The sequence below is a fragment of the Oryctolagus cuniculus genome, chromosome 3, assembly GCF_051225735.1.
Source record: "Oryctolagus cuniculus isolate XC-2025 breed Fujian yellow rabbit chromosome 3, ASM5122573v1, whole genome shotgun sequence".
Classification (NCBI taxonomy): Eukaryota; Metazoa; Chordata; class Mammalia; order Lagomorpha; family Leporidae; genus Oryctolagus; species Oryctolagus cuniculus.
The window spans coordinates 90,543,022-90,569,802 of NC_142869.1; the positions used below are offsets into that span (position 1 = coordinate 90,543,022).

At 44.9% G+C, this 26,781-nt stretch overlaps 1 protein-coding gene across 4 annotated transcripts; it reads left to right on the forward strand.

The window, feature by feature from the left end:
* The first annotated feature begins 2,158 nt into the window (after positions 1–2,158).
* NMI (N-myc and STAT interactor) lies at positions 2,159–26,204 on the forward strand. Of its 4 annotated transcripts, XM_008258576.5 has the most exons (9): positions 2,301–2,455; positions 2,745–2,910; positions 8,058–8,148; positions 8,917–9,012; positions 12,270–12,432; positions 16,096–16,202; positions 16,291–16,477; positions 20,548–20,654; positions 25,402–26,204. In XM_008258576.5, the coding sequence occupies exons 3-9, from the start codon at positions 8,071–8,073 to the stop codon at positions 25,582–25,584; spliced, it is 921 nt and encodes a 306-aa protein (XP_008256798.2). In that variant the 5' UTR covers positions 2,301–2,455; positions 2,745–2,910; positions 8,058–8,070; the 3' UTR covers positions 25,585–26,204. The 4 variants fall into 4 exon arrangements, with proteins under 4 accessions (XP_051704647.2, XP_008256798.2, XP_089184485.1 ...); XM_051848687.3 differs by lacking the exon at positions 2,745–2,910 and having other exon boundaries at positions 2,159–2,455; XM_089328359.1 differs by lacking the exon at positions 2,301–2,455 and having other exon boundaries at positions 2,567–2,910.
* The last annotated feature ends 577 nt before the right edge of the window (positions 26,205–26,781 follow it).

A 26,781-nucleotide genomic window follows, 5' to 3' on the forward strand; every position in this document is an offset into this window, starting at 1 on the left:
TGTCCCGGTTGCCCATCTTCCAGGCCAGCTCTCTGCTGTGGCCAGGGAGTGCAGTGGAGGATGGCCCAAGTACTTGGGCTCTGCACCTGCATGGGAGACCAGGATAAGTACTTGGCTCCTGCCATTGGATCAGTGTGGTGCACCGGCCGCAGTGGCCATTGTGGGGTGAACCAACGGAATAGGAAGACCTTTCTCTCTCTGTCTCTCTCTCTCACTGTCCACTCTGCCTGTCAAAATAAATAAATAAATAAATAAAGATTAAATAAACTGAATTTTTTGAGAGGCTGGACTACATACAGGCATATACTAAGAGAGACAGTGTTTGTGTTTAAGAGAGCTCTATCCATTGTTTCACTGCCAAATGCCCTCAAGGGCCAGGGCTAGACCAGGACCAAAACTGGGAGCCAGGAGCTAAATCCAATTTGCTTGTCACCGCTGCTTCCCAGGGTGTGTGTTGGCAGGATGCTGGAATCAGGAGTTGGAGCTGGGGAACTGAACCTAGGGTTTACAATGTGGGATGCAGGCATCCTAATCGCTAATCCAAATGCCCATCCCTGAATAAAGGTTTTAACGTGCTGTAACTTTGCCCTGCAATACTTCTTGGAACTCTTTTCTTCAAGATTTATTTATTTGAAAGTCAGAGCTATGCAGAGAAGTAGAGATAGATAGACACACACAGAGAATCTCCCATCAGCTGGTTCACTCCCTAGATGGTTGCAACGGCCAGGGCTAAAGGCAGGTGTCAGAAGCTAATTCCGCATCTCCCATGTAGTTGAGGGGCCTAAGCACTCGGACGGTCTTTTGCTGCTTTCCCAGGCCATTAACTGGGAGCTGGACTGGAAATGGAACAGCCAGGACATGAACTGGCACCCATATGGGATGCTGGCATCGAAGGTGGCAGCTGTACCCCCATAGCCTGCTATACTGCAAGGCCTCCACTTCTCAGAACTGTTAATGTGCTAATACACCTTGTGAATCTCTGAAAGTGAATCAATATGCAATATTTCCTCATCATATTTGGCTATAGCAGCCCTTCTCCATGTACCATAAAACACAACTTGGAGACATGTGTTTTACAGTTGATACAAGAGTATAATATTAATGGCACCACATGTTAACTGTCAGATTTTTGGTCACCTCTTTGAATCTTAGCTACCTCATGCGAAAAATGGAGATAATACCTCTATCTCATATGGCGCTTGGCAAAATTAAAAAGTTTCTGATATTCCCAGGAGTACTCAGGAGATGTTAGATATGAGAATTACTAAGAACAGTATCCACAGGATCATATTGTTTATCAGAGTCAATGTTAGATTAACTCTGTTCCGGCCATGATCCTGTCCCTTAAGTGACTTCTTCCTAGAAAAAATAAAAGTGAAATGAAAAAAATAGAAATGAGATTGGAATACATAGTGTCTAGAGTTTGTCAGGAGACACAAGAGACAAAACAACAATAATTCTAGTTGGAAGAACTGATTGGCTTTCATTTGCAATTCTAGAACTGGGCAACACCTCATCCTGCAAAATGGAAGTTGTGTGTTTGTGAGTGGAGCAAAGGAGGTTAACTTTATGGGCAAAACAGGTCTGAAGATGGCAGAAACAGAGAACAAAAAGCAGATTGGTCATTTCAAAGTTAGTTTTCTTGTAGAGATTAGAACAGGGGGGATTTCCTTATCCTGCTGGCTAACACTAGCCAGTTTGGGGACCTAGCTTTAATCTCTCTCTCTCTCCTGATTTCTTGAAAGGGCAGATAAACAATCTAGTTTCTTCTTGGTGACATGCAGCTTCCACATGAGTAACTCCATTCTGCTCTGATCTGTTGAGCCTGGTGCAGAAACTCAGTCCAAACTAGAATTCTCTCTGCGCCAGCAGACGGACTTCCCAACTGGGCTGATGTATTCAAAGACATCCTTATCACTCAACACTTTTTTCCCATGTAGCAATGATACCCTGAACTAGTTCTCACCAATATACTTGATTTAAAGGAATGTTATGTTATTTTAGACCACTCTTTGGTCACTACATAGGACTTTATAACACAATAAACTAGAAGTTCCAACTGGAAGTCATTTGATTTATGTCTCCTGGCCCCGCCTCTATTAATGAGCCCTGCAGCTGTGGGGTGGTTCTTTGTGCAGGGTTAAGGAGCACATGAGAATAGAGTATGATAATTCCTGTCGTTGCCCTTCGTGAAATAAGCCAGATGTTTCTATTTGCAAAGGAAAAGCCCACACCTAGTGAAGTGTTTGTTTACAAGCCTCCCAACAAAACAAAAGCCTGGAAGAAAACATTCAAGGGACATGAGTCTTAGAAACTTCGCAAAACACCACCGCTGTCCCCACTTCCTGGCCCACGGGGTTCTTGCAAAAAGACCCACAAAGGCTGAACTGCTGGGTTGTAAACCGCAGTTACAACGACTGTTACCACGTGAAGAGAGTCCTGCTCTGACTTTATGGTAATTATCCACTTTTCCATCATTACGGCACTCTAAAATACACACAAAAACATGTCTTTAAAAAAAACCTTGTCCTAAATTAGCTTTTGTGGAAACGTCAGGAATACTTTTGGGACAATGGCCGCCAAAGAAAAACTAAACAATCACGTTTTAAAAATCGAAAGTGAAATTAGTTGTAACTTTTTGTTTCTGTTAGTGAGACATCATTGGAGACGTCAGGTTTGGTATTCCGAGTTATATTTTAGAGGAACAACGCCGCCGTTTTCTTGTTTCGTTTTTCGTTCTTAAGGAACTAAGCCGCTTCCCGCGAGCGACAGCTCCTGCCTCGGCCGAGGCGCTGCTCGGACCCGGGACGTCCCCGCCCAGCCCCGAGGTTCCGGCCACCCGGGCGGCGCTGGCTTTCCGGAAGGGCGAGCGCGCGGGGCTGGAGCGCTGCTCCGGGCAGGTGGACGCGGGTGAGTGGGGCGCCCTGGGCCCGGCTGCCGTCCCTGCCCCGGGCAGGCCAGGACTGGAGAGGAGGGAGGAGGGTTCGGTGAGGCCCGGAACAGCGCGAGACTGGGGAGCACCGCGCGTGGGGAGCCCCGAGCGGGGGTGTTTGCGCTTCCGGCCAGGGGGCGCCCACACCCACGTACCCCACGCCGTGCCAGTCCCCAGCTCCAGGCCACCTCCAGGGACCCATCTACCCCTGGGCCCATCGAGCTTTATCTGACCGCATCTTCTGTTTGCATTGCTTCATTCGGGGAAATTGAAACTTAACATTTGTGTTTTCCCACGGTTTTCCTTGGGTGTCTCTGGAGAGAATTCTTAGAACAATGGATTTCTTAAGGAGAGCGTTTTTGGCAGTCATGGAGTTTGGCCATCGTGGGGCACCTTTCAGAATTTGCAATGTTTTTTTCTTGAAGCAGACATCCAAAGAGGGAATATCAGTGTTAAATAAAAAAAAAATGTAGGAGACTGTTGTTTTGGACAAAGCTCCTGTGCCAGGCTCCAACAGACCAGGCTAAAAATCAAAATGGAGTCACCCAGGCTAAGCTGCAGCCACTAAGCCAAACTAAGCTGTCGTCTCTCCTGAGAAATCAGGGGAAATCTAACAGGCTCACAGGCTCTTTTCGAGTCCCAGGATCAGGGAGTGCCTTCTGCTTTAATCCTTAAAAAGTACCCTGAAGTAACCTCGAGTTAACCTATCAGTTGTTTTTCTATCGTTCTGTCTGTTCCTGCCTTGCAAGGGAGGCAACCCTGACGTGACTGATCCACTTTATGTTCTGGCTTTCTGCTTTTTTCACCTGGTCTGTGGCTATAAAATCAACTTCTGTGCTCAGCCCGTGGGAACACTTCCTGTATTTTATGGAATGAAGTGTTGCTGGATTCTAACATTAAGCCAATTAAATTATCATTTTGTCCCTTGACAGTGTGAGTTTTCAGCCTGTCTGACATACGCGTTCTATTTCCTTTCTTGGATTCTGCTGCCAGGCATGCATATCTGAAGATTTGGTCCTGTATGTCCTGGAACCACGATGATGTGAGAGTATTAGGGAAATAAGGTGATGGTGATTGGTACTGGTTTTTCATTCACTGCCCTAACCAATTGCATAGGTTTAGTGGCCTATCTTAGACTGTGGGCTTGAAGTTCTACTCAGGTATCACTGGGTGAAAATCAAGCTGTGGCAGGGCTGCCTTCCTTTCTGGAAGTTTGTGGGCTAAATCCCCTTCCCAATTTCCCAGGGCTGCCCACCTGATTTGGCTGAGTAACCCTCCTTCATTTTCAATGGCAGCAGCATTGCATACGTGGTTGTTCTGCTGTGACATCTCCCTGTGACTGCTCGTCTGCCTTCCTCTTTCACTTTTTTTTTTTTTCAAGATTTTATTTATTTGAAAGTCAGAGCTACATAGAGAGAGGGAGATACAGAGAGAGTGTTCTTCCATCTGCTGGTTCACTCCCCAGATGGCTACAATGACCCGGGCTGAGCCATGCCCAAGCCAGGAGCCAGGAGCTTCTTCTAGGTCTCCCACGTTGGTGGCAGGGGTCCAAGCACTTGAACCATATTGCACTGCTTTCTCAGGTGCATTAGCAGGGAACTGGATCGGAAGTGTAGCAAACTGGGACACGAACCGGCACCCATATAGAATGCTGGCACCACAGATGGGGGCTTTACCAGCTATGCCCTTCCTGCTTCACTTTTAAGGACACTTGCAATTACCTTGGATCCTCACAGATAATCCAGTATGATCTCCATATTTTCAAGTCAGCTTATTAGGAACCTTAATTCAATCTGCAGCCTAATTCTCCTTTGCAGGGTAACCTAACATACTCATGGATTCTTGGGATTAGAATGTGGACATTCTGCCTACCACATGATTGCATAAAAGGAAGAAATTACTGTACATTACACTTACGCAAAAAGAGAAAATACATCCAGATGCTCACTATGCTGCATGAGTTCTGGAAGGATTATGCAGTACACCATGTATATTGAGTCTTTAGTGCAAGCTCTTAAGAATTTTAGCATTGTCACAATAGTTTAAAGAATCAGTTAAGTAATGTTATAGTTTCTGTCTTCTGGACATGTGGTAAGAGGACTTCATATGCCCATGTTGTCCTGATCAGAACACATACTCAAGTCAAGACATCATGCAGTTCTATGAATCAAGTGCTTTTGGCGTGTAAACTTGGGCGATGTTAGGTGCCATGCATACCTCTGCCTTTCATATAAAATAAATTTAAAAAATTTTAAAAAACAAAAACAACATACAGGGGCTGGCATTGTGGTGCAGCAGGTTAAGCCATCTCTTGCGAAGCTGGCATCCCCTACGGGCCTTGGTTCAAGTACCAGCTGCTCCATTTCTGACCCAACCCCCTGCTAATGCACCTGGGAAAGCAGTGGAGGATCACCTGAGAGCTTGGGGCCCCACCACCCAGGTTAGAGACCCAGATGGAGTTGCAGGTTTCTGGATTCTGACCATTGCAGCCATTTGGGGAGTGAACCAGTAGATGCAAGATCTCTCTCTCTCTCTGACTCTTTTTCAGATAAATGAATCTTAAAAAAAGAAATAAACATATAATATGTTTACCATCCAAGTTTTTTTTACCCAGGAGGAGGTTTTGTGAAAACTCCAGGTGAGATTGCCTGTATAGAGAAAGAATTTGTTAGGAGCTGTTAAGCTCCGTTTACATTTGGGGAATAAAATAGAGAGAACTAAATATTTAAATCAAAACCTTTGGGAAGCCGGCGCCGCGGCTCAATAGGCTAATCCTCCGCCTTGCGGCGCCGGCACACCGGGTTCTAGTCCCGGTCTGGGTGCCGGATTCTGTTCCGGTTGCCCCTCTTCCAGGCCAGCTCTCTGCTGTGGCCAGGGAGTGCAGTGGAGGATGGCCCAAGTATTTGGGCCCTGCACCCCATGGGAGGCCAGAAGCACCTGGCTCCTGCCTTCGGATCAGCGTGGTGCGCCGGCGGTGGCGGCCATTGGAGGGTGAACCAACGGCAAAGGAAGACCTTTCTCTCTGTCTCTCTCTCACTGTCCACTCTGCCTGTCAAAAAAAAAAAAAAAAAAAAAAAAAAAAAAAACCCTTTGGGAAAATGTGGGAGGTTAAAATAGTAGCATTTTAAAAAAAATATCTGTTTATTTGAAATAGTTACAGAGAGAGAAGGAGATAGAGAGAGAGAGAGAATCTTCCATCCTCTGGTTCACTCCCCACATGGCCACAACGACTGGAGATAGACCAGGCTGGAGCAGGGAGCCAGGAGCTTCTTCTCGATCTCCTGTGTGGGGTCAGGGGCCCTGGAACCTTGGGCCAGCTTTCACTGCCTTCCCAGGCGTACGTATTAGCAAGGAGCTGGATCGGAAGTGAGCAGCCAGGACTCAAGCTGGAGCCCACACGTGATGCCTGCGCTGTGGCACAGCAGTAGTATTTTTAAATGAGGCATAGTGTTATGATTGGGAGATGAACTACAAAAAATGTTAATACCAGGCCGGCGCCGCGGCTCACTAGGCTAATCCTCCGCCTAGCGGCGCCGGCACACCGGGTTCTAGTCCCGGTCTGGGTGCCGGATTCTGTCCCGGTTGCCCCTCTTCCAGGCCAGCTCTCTGCTGTGGCCAGGGAGTGCAGTGGAGGATGGCCCAAGTATTTGGGCCCTGCACCCCATGGGAGGCCAGAAGCACCTGGCTCCTGCCTTCGGATCAGCGTGGTGCGCCGGCGGTGGCGGCCATTGGAGGGTGAACCAACGGCAAAGGAAGACCTTTCTCTCTGTCTCTCTCTCACTGTCCACTCTGCCTGTCAAAAAAAAAAAAAAAAAAAAAAAAAACCCTTTGGGAAAATGTGGGAGGTTAAAATAGTAGCATTTTAAAAAAAATATCTGTTTATTTGAAATAGTTACAGAGAGAGAAGGAGATAGAGAGAGAGAGAGAATCTTCCATCCTCTGGTTCACTCCCCACATGGCCACAACGACTGGAGATAGACCAGGCTGGAGCCGGGAGCCAGGAGCTTCTTCTCGATCTCCTGTGTGGGGTCAGGGGCCCTGGAACCTTGGGCCAGCTTTCACTGCCTTCCCAGGCGTACGTATTAGCAAGGAGCTGGATCGGAAGTGAGCAGCCAGGACTCAAGCTGGAGCCCACACGTGATGCCTGCGCTGTGGCACAGCAGTAGTATTTTTAAATGAGGCATAGTGTTATGATTGGGAGATGAACTACAAAAAATGTTAATACCAGGCCGGCGCCGCGGCTCACTAGGCTAATCCTCCGCCTAGCGGCGCCGGCACACCGGGTTCTAGTCCCGGTCGGGGCGCCGGATTCTGTCCCGGTTGCCCCTCTTCCAGGCCAGCCCTCTGCTGTGGCCAGGGAGTGCAGTGGAGGATGGCCCAGGTGCTTGGGCCCTGCACCCCATGGGAGACCAGGAAAAGCACCTGGCTCCTGGCTCCTGCCATCGGATCAGCACGGTGCACCGGCCGCAACGCGCCGGCCGCGGCGGCCATTGGAGGGTGAACCAACGGCAAAGGAAGACCTTTCTCTCTGTCTCTCTCTCTTACTGTCCACTCTGCCTGTCAAAAAAAAAAAAAAAAAAAAAAAAAAGTTAATACCTATTTTTTGTAGATTGTGTTGAAAAGCAGTGGGTTTTTAGAGTTACGTATTTATAGATGTGAAATGATTTCAAATGCAGACTTTGGATATAAACCACATGGTAATAAAAGCTTTCATGATCAGAGAAATGATAGAACAAAGAAGCGCTGTTTCAGGGCAGGTGTTTGGCCTAGCAATTAAGAAACTGATTGGAATGCCTGAGTCCTAATTAGAGTGCTTGAGTTTGACTCCTGGCTCCAACTCTTGTTTCCAGTTTCCTGCTAATGCAGACTTTACAAGGTAGCAACGTTAACTCACAGAAGTTTGGTTCATGCTACCACTGTGGGAGAGCTGGATTGAGTTCCCAGCTCCTAGCTTTAGACCATTCCAGCTTTAGCCATTGCAAATATTTACTCCTGTTTCTACCTCTCAAATAAGTAAATAAAAATTTTAAAAGTTATCCTAAAAAAGAAGAAATATTTCTTCCATAAAAGGTAAATTCTTTCTTTCCTGAATATATATTATTTTAAAAATATTTACTTGTTATAGTAAATCAGGAATCATGGCAGCCGGTGAAGACAACAAACAGCAAGTTTTGAAGGAATATGCAGACGCAACATTGGAGAACGCAGAAATTGAGGTAAAAAGGGGAAATTACTAGGTATTATAAAAAAATCTGTTGGTTCTTTATTAGTTTTGAAGTAAGGCATCCTTTGTATGTCTTTGACATTACCATGAATTTGGGAGGCCATTGGGCACTCATATTTTTTTTACTTCCACTTTGTCATCCAAGTCTTATAAGAAGGATCCTATTTCTGTTCTTTCTCTTATAAAGTCTACAACATTCGCTGCCTTCTTACTCCCTCCTTTCTTGGATTTGAACCCGAAAAGTGAATAGTTTAACAATTATCTGATCAGACCACAAGTAGTGACAGTGGCTGGATAGCTTAAGACATGTACCCAAGGCCATATGCCTGGCATGTCAGAGCAGCTGCGTACTATGGGAATAACAGGTAATCTTATAAAAGCTAGCCTCAGAGTGACATGTCCACAGTTATAGTGCCATTTAAGAATCATATGGTAGTCTCAAATAGCTGGGAAGGGACTGAGCTCTCAGAAGATCTGAGTCTCAATCCCAGCCTTAACTTTAACCATTTCTGCGATTATGGTACAGTGTGGAAGGTAGTTTCCTTTTTCATTAATGCAGATAATAAAACTTGGCAGAGTCATAGCTGATGAGGTAAACTATTCAACAAATCTATTATCCATATAATCGTTCTTATTCTGAGACTGTCTAAAGCCCCTGTTCGCTTTGCTCTGGGTAAAAGACACTTAGCATCTTTAATTCATTTAGAAAAATGATTTCAGGAGCTGTTTAAGTTTTTTGGAACCATTTCATATTTTTTAGAGATTAATTGATGATATTGCAAAGGAAAATGCCCTGCTGAAGGAGGAGATCCAAAAGTTTGAAGCTGAGTTGCAAGAGAACCCCGGAGACTTCCAGGTAGTCCTTTAATTATTTAATACACCACATTTTTAATGGATATGCACTCTGCAGGGAAAGCTATTTAATCTATAGAATTCACCTTTAAAGCATTGTGATCATCCATGGCACTTTTATTTGTAATTAACCCCAAATGGAAAGCAACCCAAAGCCCTACTGTCATGGACTGAATCAATATTAGGGTATATTTACACAATGGAATACTGTACAGTAATAAGAATACACAGACCATAGCTACATACAACTAGGGTGACTCTTACAAACACAATATTGACCCAGATAGGATAGATGAGGGCATATCGCGTGCCTCTATTTAAATAATAACAAGGGGCCAATGCTGTGGCTCACTTGGTTAATCCTCCGCCTGCGGCACCAGCATCCCATATGGGCGCCGGGTTCTAGTTCCAGATGCTCCTCCTCCAGTCCAGCTCTCTGCTGTGGCCTGGGATGGCAGTGAAGGATGGCCCAAGTGCTTGGGCCCCTGCACCCACATGGGAGACCAGAAGGAAGCACCTGGCTCCTGGCTTCGGATCAGCGCAGCACCGGCCATAGCGGCCATTTAGGGGGTGAGCCAACGGAAGGAAGACCTTTCTCTTTGTCTCTCTCTCTCTCACTGTCTAACTCTGCCTGTCAAATAAATGAAAAAAATAATAATAAAAGCAGGATGTTCAAAATTAGGATAATAGCTACCTTTGGAAGTGAGTTAGATCCATAAGGGAAACCAAGAGGATTTCTAGGGTGTTGTCACGTTTGTGTGTTGTCTGGGTCCTGGTTATATGTGTGTCTTAGTGTGGAATTTCATATTGCTGTATATTTGTGGTACAGGCACTTTTCTATTATTTCTTTAGTAAATGTTATAAAAACAAGAGTTAATAAAATTTACAAAAACAGAAAAGGTGGTAATTAGTAATCAGTCTTGGATCAAATTTTTGGTCTTCTCACTGATACCTTTTGTTATTCTGCTCATCCAAAGTGGCAGAGTAATTTGAATGAGTTTCACAGAAAAATTGGGTGTATATTAACTGTCATCATTTAAATTCTCTCTTTTTTGGTATTTGAATTTGATATAGCTTTCACCCTTGTTTTCCTGTTACCAGCTAAGACTGTTAAGAAATGAAACCATTGTCAGTGTTTGTTTCTGAAATAGAGGATAGGATTCACATGGGTGGACATCAGGAAGCAAGGCTGCCTGTCTCTGGCGTGGGCGACTTCTAGCAGAAAGCTCTGTTAGGGGTCCGGTTACTTCCAAGACTGGAACCAAGTCATTTGGTCTTACCCCAAAGAAACCAGCCAGCACAGTTGACACCTTTTACAGAGGACACAAACTGCGACTCAGAGAGCTAAGGTGAACTGCTCCTAGCCTCAGGCCTTTCTCTAACTTCAGAAAGCTCTTGACATTTCAGAGTATAAAGAGTATTTCTACATTACTGGGAAACCTGCGTTTTCTCAGACATTGCAAATTGTTTTGAAATTAGCTATGGGAGTCAGATATTCTACTGAAGTTGCATGTAAAGATGCAAAATAAATGTAAACTTAGAACAAATAACTCTCTGAATGTTTCTGATCTGTTTAGGTAATATCTTTCATTTCAACCTGTAAAATAACCACGCGGAATAGAAATGTGAACAACAAACTCATTTGGTTACATTTTTGTGTAGTTGTATATGTCCGTTAATCCCAATGGTTTTAAACAGTTAAGTAAAACCTAACCTTATTCTCTAGATTATAATTCTAGTTGATACTGTGTGTTCACATTTTTATAAACCTAAGTTGTGATGATGGTTGAAAAGTTGATGAGCAGATGCTGTAAAGACAGAATTTAAAACTGATACTTTCTTAAAAGTTTATTTATTTAGTTGAAAGTCAAAGTTACAGAGAGAGAGAGAGTGTGGGAGAGAGACAGAGACAGAGCAGAGACAGAGAGACCTTCTATCTGCTGAGTCACTGCCAAGATGGCCGTAATAGCCAGGGCTGGGCAAGGCTGAAGTAGGGAGCAAGGAGCTCCTGCCAGGTCTCCCACATGAGTAGCAGGGGCTCAAGCACTTAGGCCATACTTTGCTGCTTTTCCCAGGCCATGAGCAGGGAGCCTAATTGAAAGTGGAGCATCAGGACACAAACCGGTGCCCGTATGGGATGCCGCATTGCAGGTGGCGGCTTTACTCACTACATCACGATGCTGGCCCTTCAATTTAGTAAATTTTAAATCATATGATTCAGGAGGCTTTCATTTAGACAAAATTATCTGGAATTGCCATCAGAATAACCACATATATTCAACTTTATATTTCATAATTATTTGCAGTGAAATTAAATATACTGTCCAATGATTCCATTGTGATAGTCTATTATTAACACAGTTGTTTAAAGGGTCCTTATCCATATGAAGGACATAAGCTTCCGAATAGAACTTCCTATAATATTGACCTTCTTAAATGTTGATTAGAAAAAGTGAGAGGAGTATAACCCCATAATTTAATTTGTGAGATGATATTAAAGGATCAGTATTTGATTACATTATAGAGTACTTGCATAGGAAGAAGCAATTTTTTTTTAGATACTTCTATTTTTTTAACTTTTATTTAGCAAATATAAATTTTCAAAGTACAGCATATGGATTACAATGTTTTTTTCCCCCCATAACTTCTCTCCCACCCGCAACCCTCCCTTCTCCCGCTCCCTCTCCCGTCCCATTCACATCAAGATTCATTTTCAATTATCTTTATATACAGAAGATCAATTTAGTATATATTAAGTAAAGATTTCAACAGTTTGCACCCACACAGAAACACAAAGTATAAAGTACTGTTTGAGTACTAGTTATACCATTGATTCACATAGTACAACATATTAAGGACAGAGATCCTACATGGAGAGTAAGTGCACAGTGACTCCTGTTGTTGATTTAACAATTGACACTCTTGTTTATGGCATCAGCAATCACCTGAGGCTCTTGTAATGAGTTGCCAAGGCTATGGAAGCCTTTTGAGTTCGCCGACTCTGATCTTATTTAGACAAGGTCATAGTCAAAGTGGAAGTTCTCTCCTCCCTTCAGAGAAAGGAACCTCCTTCTTTGATGGCCCGTTCTTTCCGCTGGGATTTCACTCACAGAGATCTTGGAAGAAACAATTATTAAAGATATTAAAACCATACTCAATATTCTGTGAAATCAATGGAGAATGAATTATTGGGTAAGCAATTATCATTGGAAAGACTTAAGTTATTTCTTGATTTTAATCAAATATTTCTGCTTGAATTAGATTAAAGAAGATATTCCTGGAACAAAGATGAAATTCGTATCAGTAGAGAATCCTGTGAATGACAACCAGTTTTTAAATGTTTCCTGTTCATTTCAAGTGAATCTGGAAGTTCCTTATGAGCTACAAAAAGGACAAGCACTTGTCACATTTGAACAGGAGGAAGGTATGACCAGTGTTCAAGACTACAGCCCTGGGAGCTTCGGGAAGCTCTTGGACGTCCACAGGTCTTTTACAGATATTTAGCTATTGCTTTACAGTTTCATGTGTATCATTTCTTCTCATTCTCATAGTGACACTTCTGTGGCAGGTATGAATAACCACCCCCTCTTTTCTTTTTAAAGATTTATTTATTTATTTGAAAAGCAGAGTTATAGAGAAGCAGAGAGAGAGAGAGGTCTTCCATTCGTTGATTCACTCCTCAAAATGGCCACAACAGCTGGAGCTGGGCTGATCTGAAGCCAGGAGACTGGAGCTTCTTCCAGGTCTCTCGCATAGGTGCAGGGGCCCAAGGACTTGGGCCATTTTCTACTGCTTTACAGGCCATAGCAAAGAGCTGGACAGGAAGTGGAGCAGCCAGGGCTCAAACCAGCACTGGCACTGCAGGTGGCAGTTTTACCCGCTATGCCACAGTGCCAGGCCTTGAATAGCCCCTTTTGATGGATGAGGAAACTTACTCTGAGATGTGAAGTACCTTGAATATGATCATATTCAAAATATAATAACAGTAATAAGGTTGTAGAATTCTGCAGACCTCAGAGTGTTCTCAGAGACATCCCATTTTGTACTGCATACTCTATAGTGCAGTCAGATAGAACAGTTAACTAGTTCTTTCTCAGTATCCTTGAGAGATTGGTTCCAGGACCCTCACTGATACCAAATTCCATAGATGCTCACATAACATGGTATAGTGCAGTCAGTCACACACTACATGACATGCCAGTTTATAAGCAACTACTTACACTGAGATACTTACCCATCTCAGTTTGGGTAAGCTCACTCTATAATGTTCACTTGACAGTGAAATTGCCAAATGATGCACTTCTCAGGACATGTCCCGACACTGAGCTGCATGTGATGCTGTTTGCATTTAACATGCATATCCTCCTGTGTCTTTAAATTACTTGTCATTCCTACTACTGTATAAATGCTATGCAAATAGTTACAAGTGCTATATAAATGGCTATACTGTGTAAGGAACATTGACAAGGAAAGAAGAGTCTGTACATGTTGACTTACAGGCACAGTTGTTGTTTTCAGATATTTTGCATATGTGGTTGGTTGAACCTGGGGATGTAGAAACTGTGGATACAGAGGTGGGCTCTATTTACAGTTTACGGCCAAGAAAACAGACCCTGAGGATTTACTTATGGGCACATAACTAGGAAATGGAGAGAACTTGGGAGTAAGGCATTTGGGGTGGGACCTGATGTTTGCTAAGTCTGCCAAGATGTGGGCCCCTGCTCAGAGCTGAGGGCTTCTTAATGAGGGGGATGTGGCTTTGGGTACCAGCCTTGCCCCTTTCTAGAAGCATGATTCGGATGGGTTCTTTATAAATCTCATATTTTTTATGACGGACTGTGGTAGTTCCTACTTCCTGGTGAGGATTAAATGAGAAATGTTGGCAGAATACTTAGCCCAGTGACTGCCACATAATAAATGCTTATACATGTCAGCTGTTATTACTGCTACACATTAGGAATCTTCCAGATGAGGAAACAGAGGCTTAAAGAAGAGAAATAATTTGCTCAAGGTCCATACAGTTAAAAATTGCCGAGGTAAGTGAAATCTCTGAGTGCTCCTGTATTTTCTATTGGACCAACAGTCCTCTGCACAGATTGTCATCCTGGGTAGGTGATGGCATGGAGCTAGGTGGTCTTCATAGACATTCCCGTGGCAAGATCCTGAGAATGTGTGATTACAACCCACGCCTCCTGACGTCTGGTCCACTGCTCTTGCCTGAAAATAAGTGTGAAAGTAAAGTTGATTTAGCCGGCGCCGTGGCTCACTAGGCTAATCCTCTGCCTTGCGGCGCCGGCACACCGGGTTCTAGTCCCGGTCGGAGCACCGGATTCTGTCCCAGTTGCCCCTCTTCCAGGCCAGCTCTCTGCTGTGGCCAGGGAGTGCAGTGGAGGATGGCCCAAGTGCTTGGGCCCTGCACCCCATGGGAGACCAGGATAAGTACCTGGCTCCTGCCTTCGGATCAGTGCGGCGCGCCGGCTGTGGCGGCCATTGGAGGGTGAACCAACGGCAAAGGAAGACCTTTCTCTCTGTCTCTCTCTCTCACTGTCCACTCTTCCTGTCAAAAAAAAAAAAAAAAAAAAAAAGTAAAGTTGATTCCAGCAGGTCTTCATATACACAGATGAGGCATGTATCCCGTGTGCTTTCATTCAGTCTGGAGCCAACACTACAGCTGAGGGTGCAGGAGGAGACCAAGGACCATGCTGGCAGTGGTAATTGGGACAGGCACAAATGAGGATTTGAGGGGCGGGCTTCTGCGCAGTAGTCGCCTGGGAGTGACGACATTGAGATTCTCTTCAGAAATAACCACATCACTTCTTCTACCCTTGACATGGCTCTCAGGTTCCCACTCCTGGGACAACATTGGGTTTAAGTACGATTAATCAGGAGCTGGCTTTTGACTATCAAGAATCACAGATGTTGAGACACGAGCAGTCACTCTCAACTGGGTCAGATCATCAGATGTTGGGGACTCTTTTGGGAGTGGTAGGGAAAGAGGATCATCCGAGTATGACCTCACTGATGTTTTGTTATTGTCGTCTGTTGCCGTTAGCAAAAAAAAAAAAAAAAAACTTCCAAGTTAGAGAGTCATGCTGCGGTACGGCTAGCCTGAATTTCCACAGAACAACGCCCTGCTTTCTAGCTGCGTTTTTCTCCTCCTCCAGCTGTGCTGTGCTCTCTGGTTGCCATAAACACATGTGACGTTTACAAGGCATAGAGCAACCACCTGTTATCTTCTTGATAAATTAGAATGAGCGGCTCCAGATAGCAACAAATGAATGTTATACACTCATGTCACGCAATTAAAAATTAATGCCCATCCACATACATTTTAAACAGATACCGAGTTTGTTCTCTGGAGTTCTAATCGTTTTTGGCATAATTGTATTACTGACCTTTTCTCATTTGTATGGATTAATTAGACTTGACAGATCTGTGATTGGCTTAACAGGGCTATCAGCTTTTTAAAGCATGATCTCAAGGGCATTTTACAAAAAAAAGAATTCCTCATTAAGTATGGCAAACAAAAAAGGCACTCTGATATATTCAAGCCTATGTTTAATATGTTATCCTTGGGAAGATATAGACAAAAATGAATATATACTTCTATGGTGCTAGGGACATATAGGGATGATTGTCAAATAGTAAAGTTGAATAAGTGTAAATATGACACTGATCCAGAGATGTTTTCCCAACTTACTCAGCATGGAAGAATTTCTGGCTATGCTGAATATGGTAGGGAAATTTTCTGGCAATGCTGTCAATGGTGTGAAAGAAAGTATGTGGATGAACTAAAATAGAATATGAGTTCATGGAGGAATTATCAGTCTTATCTCTTGATATAAGGGAAGAGATTGTCACTTAAGATGAATCTAGGATTTGAGAATGTCTACCATGATTTTTCTGATGGTTGTGATATTTAATATTTCTTTTTTGGGTGGCAAGACCATTATCACTTGGGATTCTCTAGAAAAATGTTACAATTACAAAATAGATAATTCATGATAATCTGTCTTAAACTAAAAGCATTAAAAATTAAAAATATCTCAAAATGCTGGAAATTAATCCTTCCCAAATTATTTTTCAGTTGCCCAAAATGTGATAAGAATGGGAAATCATTGTGTGCAGATACAGGATATAAACATGAAGGTTAAGGCCAAGCCGGTCCCATTAAACTCAGGAGTCAGATTCCAGGTAAGTGATTAAAGTTTTTTTAAAATTTCATTAAGTAAGAACATTTTCTCATCATTCATTGTTTCATAAATTTGAAACAATTTTATAGGTTTGTGCAGAAATTTCTAAAGTGAAGATCAATGTTAATGGAATTCCTGATGAATTGCCTGAAGATCAGATGCGGGATAAACTAGAACTGAGTTTTTGTAAGACCCGAAATGGAGGTGGAGAGGTGGAAAGTGTCAAGTATGATAAGCGGACCGGAAGTGCTGTCATCACATTTGTGGAAACTGGAGGTACTCACACATTGGACATTTAACAAATGCCCTACTGTATCAGTTATTTTCTGCTATTTCTGAAAGTATTCAAACTCTTCATTTTGTAATTTTTAAATATTTTATTTATTTATTTGAGAGGCAGAGTTACAGACAGAGAGGGAGAGACACAGAGAGAGGTCTTCTATCCTCTGGTTCATTCCCCAAATGGCCGCAGTGGCTGGAGGTGGGCTGATCTGAAGCCAGGAGCCAGGAGCTTTTTGTGGGTCTCTCACACTGATGCAGAGGGCCGAGCACTTGGGCCATCTTTCACTGTCTTCCCAGCCCATAAGCAGAGAGCTTGATCAGAAGAGGAGTAGCCAGGACACGAATGATGTCCATATGGGATGCCAGCACTGCAGGTGGAGGCTTAGCCTACTACGCCACAGCACTGGACCCCCAATTCTACTTTTTAAATTTAAAATTTATTAAACAACATAGTAATTGAGGATTTGTAAAAAAACATTTGTTTATTTGAAAGGGAGAGTGACAGAGAGAGAGAGAGAGAGAGAGAAAATCTTCATCTGCTGGTTCACTCCCTGGATGACCACAATAGCCAGGTCTAGGCCAGACTAGCTGGGCTCTCACAGGAGCCAGGAACACTACCTTGGTCTCTCACATGAGTGACAGGTAACTCACCTAAGATCACAGTGTGTGTGACACAGCAATTGAAATATATCAGTGTACACACACACACATACATATATATATTATATACACACACACTCATACAAGAAAGCTTCCAAAAGTTCATGGAAAATGTGCATTATGAAAAAACTGCATGGATTTCAAAAAAATTTTTTGCACCAAAATAAATTTGTTTTAATTTCATTTTCCCACAGAGTTTGATCTACTCTTGTAGAAAAACCTGTTGTTTCCTTTTTACATGGTATTAATATACCACATTTCTTAAGTGGAAGGAATCTGTTCCAGGGAGGAGAGTAGAGATGACTGGAAAGAGCAGGTTGATATTTGTTCTTTTGTAAGTTAGAAATGGACTTCTACCAAATCATCTTGGAGGATTTACAAGCTTAAGATGGAAAATAGGAAAATAGGAGATTCTCTAGCTTTCTTTGTTAATAAAGTTCATGGGAAAATGCTTATTGTGAAAAAAACTATATCATCTCCGAAAAATTTTGCAACAAAATGTACTTATCTATTAATTTCATTTTCCATGAACATTTTGGAGTATTTTCCTATTGGAAGTACCACCTGGGGATGTATGGACAGGATATTGTCTGGGATAGGGATGAGGAGACAGGATATATTTTTAAACTTGTCTTCACTTTTTTCTTTTCTTATTTTTTCAAAAGATTTATTTTTTTTCTTTGAAAGGCAGAGTTAGAGAGATTGCCCAGAGCCCCAGCTACACCCTTCACCCTCTCTTGAAGTCAGAGTTCCCACAGTCTCAGCACACAAGCCTTCCGCAGTCACAGGGTGCGGAGGATCCGCTCTGCTCAGCTAGACTGTCCTGTCTACAGAGAGGCAGAAACGTCCCCCCAGCCAGCTGCCTGTGGTTGCTCTGCCTAGGCAGTTTGAGACCCAGAGCCTGTGATATGTGGAGAGGCTGTGGACACCCCGCAGTCCTACGTGGGTGCCCAGCCCCTTGTCAGTCCTCTCAACCAGACTCAAAGTCAATGGGGAATGTGGATTTTCCCCCTCTGGTAAAATTCCTAGATCACAGATGTGCCCAAGAACTGCCAGTCCACAGCCCATTCTCATTTCACAATGATGGTTTCTTGCTGCTGGTTGCCAGGTGTGTGCACCAGAGCTGCTGTCACAGCTACTGACAAGATGGCATCTCATCTCGGCTGGGCATGTGCACAAGAGCTGACATAGCTGTTACATTTGTCCAAAATGGCACCTGCCCTCTCTCAGCTGGATGCCAGGTGCCATTGTGTGGGGGACAGGCAGAAACATGCCCTTTTCCCCCGCACTGGGTTAGCAAGTACCCTGTTTCCCATAGGGCTCCAGGCTGGATTCACACCAGACTCTCCCTGCTGTTACCTCGCCGGTGGCGTGGGCTGCCGCAGTCTGAGCTCATGTCATTCTGCAAAGCTGGCACTCTCTCAGGCTCTGTGCTGCGGGGGTCCTGTGTTGTTTGCATGTTAGTGCTGTGCATCTGTACCCTCCATGTAGATCCACAGCGTTGCTCTTCCTCCTGTAGAATTTCCACTGCCGTTTTCTCCCTAACTCTCCTTGAGAATGCACTCACTTCCTTGCTCTCTCTCTGTCTCTCTCTCTCTCTTTTTTTTTTAAACTATCTTTCTCTAGCCTAGAGCAGAGCACTCCCTCCCTATTCTGCCATCTTCACTTTCCCCAGTTTTTCTTTTACTTTTACTTTTTTTTTTTTCTTATTTGACAGATAGAGTTAGACAGTGAGGGAGAGAGACAGAGAGAAAGGTCTTCCTTCCATTGGTTCACCCCCAAAATGGCCGCTATGGCCGGAGCTATGCCGATCCAAAGCCAGGAGCCAAGTGCTTCTTCCTGGTCTCCCATGCGGGTGCAGGCACCCAAGCACTTGGGCCAGCCTCCACTGCCTTTCTGGGCCACAGCAGAGAGCTGGACTGGAAGAGGAGCAACCAGGACTAGAACCTGGCACCCATATCGGATGCCGGCGCCGCAGGCGGAGGATTAACCAAGTGAGCCATGGCGCCGGCCCACTTTCCCCAGTTTCTCTAAAAGACATTCCAGGCTCCTCTTCCTTGCCTTGACTTGTAGTTAACATCACTATTTCAATTTCCTGAATATCATGTATTAGTTATAGGACAACTTAAGTAATTTACTGGATGTGTGTGAGTATATTATTATATTTAAATATATTTACAATTTATAACACACATGTATGCAATGGAAAATGGAACTGAAAGTTTCTTTTGGTTCAAAAAATTTTTGAAAACCATACATGGTTTTTCCGTATATGCATTTTCTGTGAACTTTTAAAGACTCCTTGTATATGATACTCTAATCATCGTTTTCATTTATACTTCTTGAGAAACTAGGAAACATTCTAGTCTTGTTAGAATGATTGGATGAATTTCTGCAGCTGATTTTTATGTTTTACGCAGCTCAGAGTAGGTCTTGTTAAGGATGTTACTGCCCTCTGAATATTGTTGGTTGCAGTGGATAGTTTAAGAGAAAAAGAAGCATTTAAAACTATTTTTTTTTATTTTTAAAAACTATGTGCTTGAGTCTTCAAAATGGAGTGTATAATTCTTTAGAAATTAATCACTGAGGGGCCTGTGTTGTAGTGTAGAGAGTTAAGCTGCCACCTGTGATTCTGGCACCCTATTGTGGAACACTGATTTGAGTCCCGGCTGCTCTGCTTCTGATCCAGCTCCCTGATAGTGCCCTCGTGCTTAGGCTGTTACCACCTATGTGGGAGCTCTGGATGGCGTTCCGAGCTCCTGGCTTTGTCCTGGACCAGTCCCAGCCATTATGGCCATCTAGGGAGTGAAGCAGCAGATGGAGATCCCTTTTTCTCTCTGGGTCTCTCTGTGTCTCTGTAACTCTGCCTTTCAAATAACTAACTAACTAACTAGCTAACTAAATAAATAAATCTTTACAAAAGTGAACAATCATGTTGTAGTGTTCACTGCAGTATTGTTCTGTTTGCAGGACTTTTTTTTTTTTTTTTTTTTTTTTTTTTTGTTCATAGAGTTACAGAGAGAGAGGGAGAGAGAGAGAGAGAGAGAGAGAGCGAGAGCGAGCGCTAGCTACCTTCCATTCTTCCATTTGATGCTCCAAATATCTGCAATGGCCAGGACTGGGCAAGGCTGAAGCCAGGAGCCACGAGTTTTATCTGGGTCTCCTATGTGGGTTCAGGGGCCCAAGCACTTGGGCCATCTTCCACTGCTTTCCCAAGCACATTAGCAGGGAGCTGGATCAGAAGTGGAGCAGCTGGGACTTGAACCAGTGCCCATATTGGATGCCTTGCATTGCAGGTGGAGGCTTAACTTGCTGTGCCACAATGCTGATCTCTTGTAGGAAGTTTTAATTTGATTAAATGTTTGTGATACTAAAGAGAACCATTTCTTTTTATTTACTTTTAGTTGCTGACAGGATTTTGGAAAGGAAAGATTATCCTCTTTACACAAATCTGAAGTGCCATAGAGTGATGGTTTCTCCATACATGGAAACACATTTGAAAAAGTATCAGGTAAAGTCACTTCTTTTCTTTCAGTTGGAGAACTCACTGCCCAAGCCCACCCCACAAAAAATAAAGAAAAATTTGTATCTGTTACTATTTGAATGTTATCAGCTGGGAACATCAAAATAGTGACTTCATTTTTGCTTGATACAGAATGAATTTGTCTTCTTAAAGACTTTTAATATAAATCTGTGTCTTATTTATTGTACTGATTTTTATTTTAAAATATATTTATTTATTTTCATTTTACTTGAAAGACAAAGAGATATTCCATACACTGATTCACTCCCCCAAATGCCCTCAATAGCCAGAGCCGGGCCAGATCGAAACCAGGAGCTGGAAACTCTATCCAGGTCCCTTGTTTGGATGGCAGGAACCCAAGTACTTCAGCCTTGTCTGCTGTCTCCCAGGGTGTGCATTAGGAGGAGGATGGACCAGACACAGATGGGCCAGCACTGGAACCAGGCACTCTGATAATGGGATGGAGCATCCCAAGAGGCAACTTAACTGCTCTACCAAAAGCCCATCTTCATTATACAGTTTTTTTTTTTTTTTTAAAGATTTATTTGGCCGGCGCCATAGCTCACTTGGCTAATCCTCCGCCTGCAGCGCTGGCACCCGGGTTCTTGTCCCGGTTAGGGCGCAGGTACTAGTTCCGGTTACTCCTCTTCCAGTCCAGCTCTCTGCTGTGGCCCGGGAGGGCAGCGGAAAATGGCCCAAGTGCTTGGGTCCCTGCACCCGCATGGGAGACCCAGAAGAAGCTCCTGGCTCCTGGCTTCGGATCGGCGCAGTGCCGGCTGTGGCGGCCATTAGGGGAGTGAACCAACGGAAGGAAGACCTTTCTCTCTGTCTCTCTCTCACTGTCTACAACTCTACCTGTGTCTCTCTCTCACTGTCTAACTCTGCCTGTCAAAAAAAAAAAAAAAAAAAGATTTATTTATTTATTTGAATGGTAGAGACACAGAAATAAGGGCGGGGGGGGGGGGCGTGGAGAAACCTCCCATCTGCTGGTTCATTCCCCAAATGGCTACAATGGCTCTGGCTGGGCCAGCCCGAAACTAGGAGCCAGGGGTTTCTTCTGTTTCTCCCATGTGGTTGCAGGACCCCAAGCACTTGGCTGTCCACTGTCGCTTTCCCAGGATGTTAGCAGAGAGCTGTATCAGAAGTGGAGCAGTTAGGACTCAAATTGGTGCCCATAAGGGATGCCGGCACTACAGGCAGAGGCTTAACTTTCTACACCACAGTGCCAGCCCTAGTCATACAGTTTTTTGAGCGGAAAATTCAACATGATGGCATGACCTTTATTTTTAAGGTGGAGACATATGTTCATTTCTCTCATATGTCTACTCATTGTGTCGCTCCCCCTCTTCGTGGAGGAGCAACACAGGACCCTGCGCTGTTCTTTCGTCTGCTCGGCCCTCCCCGGGTTTGCTGCTGGTTCTTCCCGGGTTGGCTACTATCCCTTCCACCTCCGTGGAAGGGCAGTTCCCCCTGGCCACATTCCCCACCTTCCGCAGGGGAGCGGCACACCGCCAGCCGGCTCTACTCGGGGGCTGCACAGGTGTTCCTTCAGCTAGATGTTCCCCATAGATGTTCCCGGTGCATGCCGTCTCTCTCCTCCTTTATAGTCCTCCTCCGCCAATCCCAACTCGGCTGCCCACACGCCGAGTACGCTGCTCTCCAATCAGGAGCAAGTCCTACAGTTAATTGGTTGAACTGGAGGCAGCTGTGCGGAAGCTGTTTACTTCTCTCCCAGCGCCATATTGTGGGAGAGCAGATGCATAGAATAAGTCTTAATTCCAGTAACAGTCTAGTCCGGTTTGCTCCCCACAGATCCCCCTTTCTTTTTATTTTTGGCGTTGATACGCGCCTGTCTTCGGTGTCCCGCGGCACACACTCTGCTCTACTTGCTAGAGTTGCCACAGGCTCTTACAAGTCCTATCAATCAGGAAAACCGAATCCGGGTCCTCTCTTTGCCATTGTGAGGAGGTTTTTAGGCGCTGATGCGTGCCTGTGTTCGGTGCCCTGCAGCGCATGCTCTGCTCTGCCTGCAGGGGACTTACAAGACCTATCAGGCAAACCGAATCCAAGCCTTCTCATTGCCTTATTGTGGGGGAGACTTATTAGTGTTGGTTCGTGCCTATCTTCGGTGACCTGCAGCTCATACGCTGGTCGAGCTGCTTGCTGGCGCTTACCGCCTTAAATCAGGCAGACCGAATCCAAGCTTAATATTGTTGTATTGTGGGGAAGCCTTACTGATGTTAATTCGTGCCTGTCTTCGGTGACCTGCGGCGCATAAGCTGCTAGCTGCCCGCAGGTGCTCATCGCCTCACTTGATTAGGCAGACCGAATCCAAGCTCTCACATTGCAGTGTTGTAGGGAGGCCTTTTTATTTCTCTATTTCTCTATCTCCGGGCATTCCTATTTCTCCCATTTTACTTCTATCTTCCAGCATTCCTATTTCTCTCACTTTACTTCTAAAACTTCTGTTTCTCTTATCCCTGCGGCTTTCCGGCGCCTCGCCCTGCCGGCGGGTTCCCGGCTCTGCGCCGCTTCAGCCCGCGCCTCATCTGCGCGGCTCGGCTTTGCGTGGCTTGGCTTCGCGCGCTCCGCGGTCTCCACGCTTAACCCTTTCGCGTCTGAACCACAGCCTACGCCAGCCCGTTCCCTATCTATTCACGCCCCGTGCTCTCTCTGCACGCGACGGCTTCCGCGAGTAACACAGCGTAGCTCACGTGTCCGCCACTAGCATTCAATCTAAGTTCCCCGGGCTAGCCTGGCGAATTCAACCCAGCGTACGTCTCCGCCCCACGGTTTGGCTTCCCGTCCTTTGCTCCCCGGGCTAATCAGACGGATCCCAACCTGGCTCACGTTTCAGCTTCTGGTTTCAACTTTTCGCCCCCTATTCCCGGGCTAACTTGAGAACCCCAAAGTGGCTTCCGTTTCCGCCTCGGCCTGCCCCCCGCGGCTTCAATTTCCCTAACATTTTTCTCTACCCGGTATGTTTCCCCAAGCTTTCCTCCAACGATATTCCTCCCTCATTTCTCCTGGCCTCTCCCCACAGTCCGCGTCCGAGTCTGTTTGTTCTAGCTTTCACTTTCGCTTTCGACCTTAGAGATTTCTCCCAGCTTCCCCCCGTAGTCCGTATCCGAGTCTATGCCTAGGCTTTCAATAGCTTCTTCCGGCTCCTTTTTCGTCCGGCTTTTCCCTAGGCTGTTTGCTAGTCTCTCTCTCCGGTATTTTCCCAGTTCTTCCCGTTTCTTCCCTCTTAAGTTTGCTATCCGACCTAGGTTTCCTAATCCGAGTCATTTCTTCCCTCCTAAGTTTCATATCCGTCCTAAGTTTCCTATCCGAGTCAGGTTTCCTATCCGAGCTAGGTTTCCTATCCGAGTCACGGCACCATTATGTCGCTCCCCCTCTTCATGGAGGAACGACACTAAGTACTGCCTAGGCTTCATATCCGAGTCACGGCACCATTATGTCGCTCCCCCTCTTCGTGGAGGAGCAACACAGGACCCTGCGCTGTTCTTTCGTCTGCTCGGCCCTCCCCGGGTTTGCTGCTGGTTCTTCCCGGGTTGGCTACTATCCCTTCCACCTCCGTGGAAGGGCAGTTCCCCCTGGCCACATTCCCCACTTCCGCAGGGGAGCGGCACACCGCCAGCCGGCTCTACTCGGGGGCTGCACAGGTGTTCCTTCAGCTAGATGTTCCCCATAGATGTTCCCGGTGCATGCCGTCTCTCTCCTCCTTTATAGTCCTCCTCCGCCAATCCCAACTCGGCTGCCCACACGCCGAGTACGCTGCTCTCCAATCAGGAGCAAGTCCTACAGTTAATTGGTTGAACTGGAGGCAGCTGTGCGGAAGCTGTTTACTTCTCTCCCAGCGCCATATTGTGGGAGAGCAGATGCATAGAATAAGTCTTAATTCCAGTAACAGTCTAGTCCGGTTTGCTCCCCACACATTGGGCTTCAGATATAACTCCTCCTGCTCATTTTCTCCAAACTTGTTATTTTTACTACAGATCTGCTTCTTTTTCTTCCTCCTCTTCAGATATTAAGTGGCACTACCATCTACCTGGTCCACCAGCCTGAAAGCTAGAACTCATATTCAACTCATATTGCTTTACCGGCAACACCCATTTGGTGACTAGATCTTGTCAGCACCGCCCCCGCCTCGTCTTTCCCCGGCTCTTCTGTCCCTAGAGCCGCCCTCCTTGCCTCTGCTCCACATGATACCGCCACAGATATCTTCCTGACTCTGACATTCTCTTGCTTGAAAACTCTCCCTCAGGCTCTGTCTCTCCTAAGGCAGAGACCAAAATATTTTTTTATTTTTTGACAGGCAGAGTGGACAGTGAGAGAGAGAGACAGAGAGAAAGGTCTTCCTTTGCCGTTGGTTCACCCTCCAAGGGCCGCCGCGGCTGGCGCACTGCGGCCGGTGCACCGCAGTGATCCGATGGCAGGAGCCAGGTGCTTCTCCTGGTCTCCCATGGGGTGCAGGGCCCAAGTACCTGGGCTATCGTCCACTGCACTCCCTGGCCACAGCAGAGAGCTGGCCTGGAAGAGGGGCAACCGGGACAAAATCCGGCACCCCAACCGGGACTAGAACCCGGTGTGCCAGTGCCGCAAGGCGGAGGATTAGCCTAGTGAGCCGTGGCACTGGCCACGAGACCAAAATATTAAGCAGATCTTCTGAAGGTAGAGTTTTAATTCGAAGTTCTTGGAAATTTTTCTGTTTATCTTTTTTTCCTCTTCTTAGGCGTTTTCAGGAGTATCTAAGAGGACTGTGCTTCTGACTGGAATGGAAAACATTCAGATGGATGAAGAGATTGTAGAGGACTTCATTGGCATTCACTTCCAACGGGAGAAAAATGGAGGTGGAGAAGTCGAGGTGGTCAAGTGCGCGCTACAGCAACCTTACACAGCATATTTTGAAGAGTAGACTCATAGAGTCATATGAAAATTACAGCTCTGACCCATCACTGTAATATTTGACAAAAACTAGTACTATTTTCCTCAAAAAAGGAAAACTTTTAATTCTTCAGTGTCTATTGATTCTTAGACACAAAGTATATTCCCATGTATTTGGCTCCTTCATGGTATCTAACTGTGCTGCATGTTCTCAAATGGAGTAAATGCCCTGTATTGAAAACAGTTTTGTTCCTCAATTATACAGATGGTCTCCAGTCTGTTGAAATCAACTTTAAGTGGCCTAGAAGTCCTTCTGCCTTTACCGGCTCATTCTGCATGGCCATGTGGGCCAATTGGGTTGTGATCCCATGCCCAGCTTGCAGACTTGATGCTTAACATTTTTAAAAATGCAGTGACATTTAGCAGTTCCTGGTTTCTATGGACTTTACCAAAGATTCAAGGCATTTCACTCTGTAACTCTGAAGATTCTCAGAGCTGAGTGTGGTTGTTTTCCTGAAGCTTGCCAACCATCCCTTGACTGCTTTCAAGTATCCTCTTCCAAATAGAGCTTGTTAAGGCCTGTATTTTCTTTTCTTTTACACTTTAATGGAAAGAATCAGAAGACTTTGAAATAAAGAGAGAAGTAGTTCATCATGTTTGATGCTTGGGGTAAAAAATGCAGTACTTGCCCTCTAGGAGCTCAAAGTAGTTGAAGAGAGACCCAGTTTATTAGTATCCAACTGTTTTTACCTTAAAGAAACATAAATGATAAAAATCAGAGGTTCCTATTGAAAGAAGATAAGATTTTATTTTTGGTTAAGCAGCTTTGCAAGATTTTATCTTAAAATAGTTTGTTTCATGAAGTGCTGGAAGCAGAATTAAACTCATGAAATGTCAGCATAAACAAAATGCATTTACAAGGTATTCTCAACCTAAGCCTATCCAATGTGCCTGCCATCTAAAAAAACGCAAAGAGAAAAGCTTGGTTTTGCTTCTAACATACTACTTTTAGGTTTTAAAGTTAGGTTTCAGGGCCAGTGCTGTGGTGTAGTAGGTAAAGCCTGCAGTGCCGGCATCCCATATGGGTGCTGGTTCGAGTCCCAGCAGCTCCACTTCCGATCCAGCTCTCTGCTGTGGCCTGGGAAAGCAATAGATGATGGCCCAAGTTTTTGGGCCCCTGCACCCACATGGGAGACCTGGAAGAAGCTCCTGGCTCCTGGCTTCGGAT

Excerpts from the sequence above, each read along its gene's own strand:
- NMI (XM_051848687.3), top strand. The coding sequence starts at position 2,301 with ATGAGTCTTAGAAACTTCGCAAAACACCACCGCTGTCCCCACTTCCTG. Across the intron at positions 8,149-8,916 it reads TGGAGAACGCAGAAATTGAG|AGATTAATTGATGATATTGC; the intron begins GTAAAAAGGGGA and ends CATATTTTTTAG. Across the intron at positions 16,203-16,290 it reads ACTCAGGAGTCAGATTCCAG|GTTTGTGCAGAAATTTCTAA; the intron begins GTAAGTGATTAA and ends ACAATTTTATAG.